Raw genomic sequence first — 1,983 nt, forward strand, 5'->3', positions numbered from 1 at the left:
CCCCCGCTGTGTTGCACCTATGGCATCTGGTGCAGCATGCACAGCTTTGTGTGAGCCAGCAGTGTTACTCCTCCTGCCTCTGCGTAACCGGCTGTAAGGAGCTGGGGCTTATCCCCAGGCACCTCAGCTGAACAGTGCTGCCACAGATGTTACTTTCATGCAGCAGGATGGGGTCTGAACATTCACTGAGACCTCTGGGATTATCTCTAGGTATTTGGAGATGTGCTTTTAAGTATTATACTCTCGAGTGTCTCATATGGCAGGGTAAGCAAGGATGTGGGCTGAGGAACAAAACACCAGACGATCCTTTTCTTCTCACTTTACCTGCCCCTGTTATGCTGAAAATAATGTACTGTGGTATTTTTCACAGGAATCTAATGAAAAAGTCTTTTTTTTCTTTCAGCTACGATGAATGCGTGGGGCCAGGAGCAACTCAAATATATATTCCCACAGATGATCCCCCCCCATATTCTTTTACGGACCCTTGTCAAAGAAATGAAATATCTATAAACATTAGCCTGGAAGAGGAAGCAGCACCTGGGACTACAGGACAGGCTGCAAATTATGCAGTCAGGCTGCAGGACTTGCAGCAGCCCATTTCATCCATCTCTTTGTCGTCTCTCACTCTGGAGGCTGCTCCCCTGTACGAGACGGTGGTGTGTGAACAGAATATGCCCATCCCACTTGTTCCAGTGGAAGTACTGAAAAATTCTTCCACTATCAGACCCTTCTGAACCAAATCACGTAAATAAAAGTGGCTCTTTCCTTCAATTCTTCTGAAGAACTCAGACTGACAAAAACATTTAAATGGAAGAATAAAACCTCTGAAAGTTTTACCTATTTTATATCTTTAAACAGGGATGCAACGGGATTTTATTTTTTATAGTGAATTTTGAAAGTTTACCTAAACTTCCCTCTATGCTTCAAAGTGTTCCATGACATCACACAGCATAAAAGAGCAGCAGTGACAAGCAATGCATCTGACCTTTTTGAAGCATTTCAAAACACATTGAAATCAGCCACTCTTAATGTAGATACATGTTATCCAGTCAAGCCTACTTGTTGATTTTATGATACTTTGCATGTTTTAGAGCAGAAGGAAAGAGAAGAGCATTTTGTTGTCTTTGTAGGTGTCACTAGTACATTTCATTCAGTGTCTTGGCAACAAAGCATTTTTAAGTAATTCTTTGTCTAAATACGTATTTCAGTAGACAGAGACAGAACACTGCCTGCAAAACATGACTATCAGTACCATATAGGAGCAAAAGAAAAAGGAGAATAATATTTTGATAGTCACATTTTTTTCCTTTGGAAAGCCTGGCCAGTACCAGGCTTTCCAGACCATTGCAAAGTCTGCTGTAAATCTTCCTCAAAAGAAACCAGCGGCAAGTGATGAAGAGGTGGCAATGGATCCCCAAACACCAATTGGCTTTACCTACCGAAGCTGTACTACAGCTGTGTGCAGGCCTGGGAGCTGCATTGCCCTTCACAGGGACTTGATACAGCCAAGGGAAAGGCCGTGTCTGGAATCCCAGAAGATGCTTCATGCCGATTCCCATGCATGACTGCATTTTCAGGCACTAACTGGTCACTTTCTTCAGTAAGGAACCTGTAGTGTTACAAAGGACCTTGACCTCTAGTAATTGCATTAGTGTGATGTAAATAATAGATGCTGGACTTGGTATGCACAGTAACAGAGAACCTCACTTTGTGCAGAAACCTCTTTTATTAGGCATGATCCTTTTCACTGAAATTTTGCTACCCACAAATCTAGCCTTTGTTCATAGACCTGAACTTCTCAGACATTCATATGATAAATGCATACAAGTTGGAGATGCACACTAGCAGGAACAGCAGAGGTAAACTGCAGATTTGAGAGTTTAATCTTACATGGTACACAAGCACCCTATCTCCACATGAGGACTAAACTACATCTTCAACCAGTATTAGTTAGCAGAGTTATCAGAGGCTCATCTCCACTAA

At 42.4% G+C, this 1,983-nt stretch overlaps 1 protein-coding gene across 1 annotated transcript in view; it reads left to right on the top strand.

The window, feature by feature from the left end:
• The window catches only part of BEAN1 (brain expressed, associated with NEDD4, 1), a 60,847-nt gene extending 59,384 nt beyond the window's left edge, over positions 1 to 1,463 (top strand). The window contains exon 5 of the mRNA XM_009320255.1: positions 404 to 1,463. Coding sequence (XP_009318530.1) covers positions 404 to 734 — 331 coding nt within the window. The 3' untranslated portion in view covers positions 735 to 1,463. The remainder of the gene's footprint in view (positions 1 to 403) is intronic.
• The last annotated feature ends 520 nt before the right edge of the window (positions 1,464 to 1,983 follow it).

The sequence above is a fragment of the Pygoscelis adeliae genome, unplaced genomic scaffold (assembly GCF_000699105.1).
Source record: "Pygoscelis adeliae isolate BGI_AS28 unplaced genomic scaffold, ASM69910v1 Scaffold62, whole genome shotgun sequence".
Lineage (NCBI taxonomy): Eukaryota > Metazoa > Chordata > Aves > Sphenisciformes > Spheniscidae > Pygoscelis > Pygoscelis adeliae.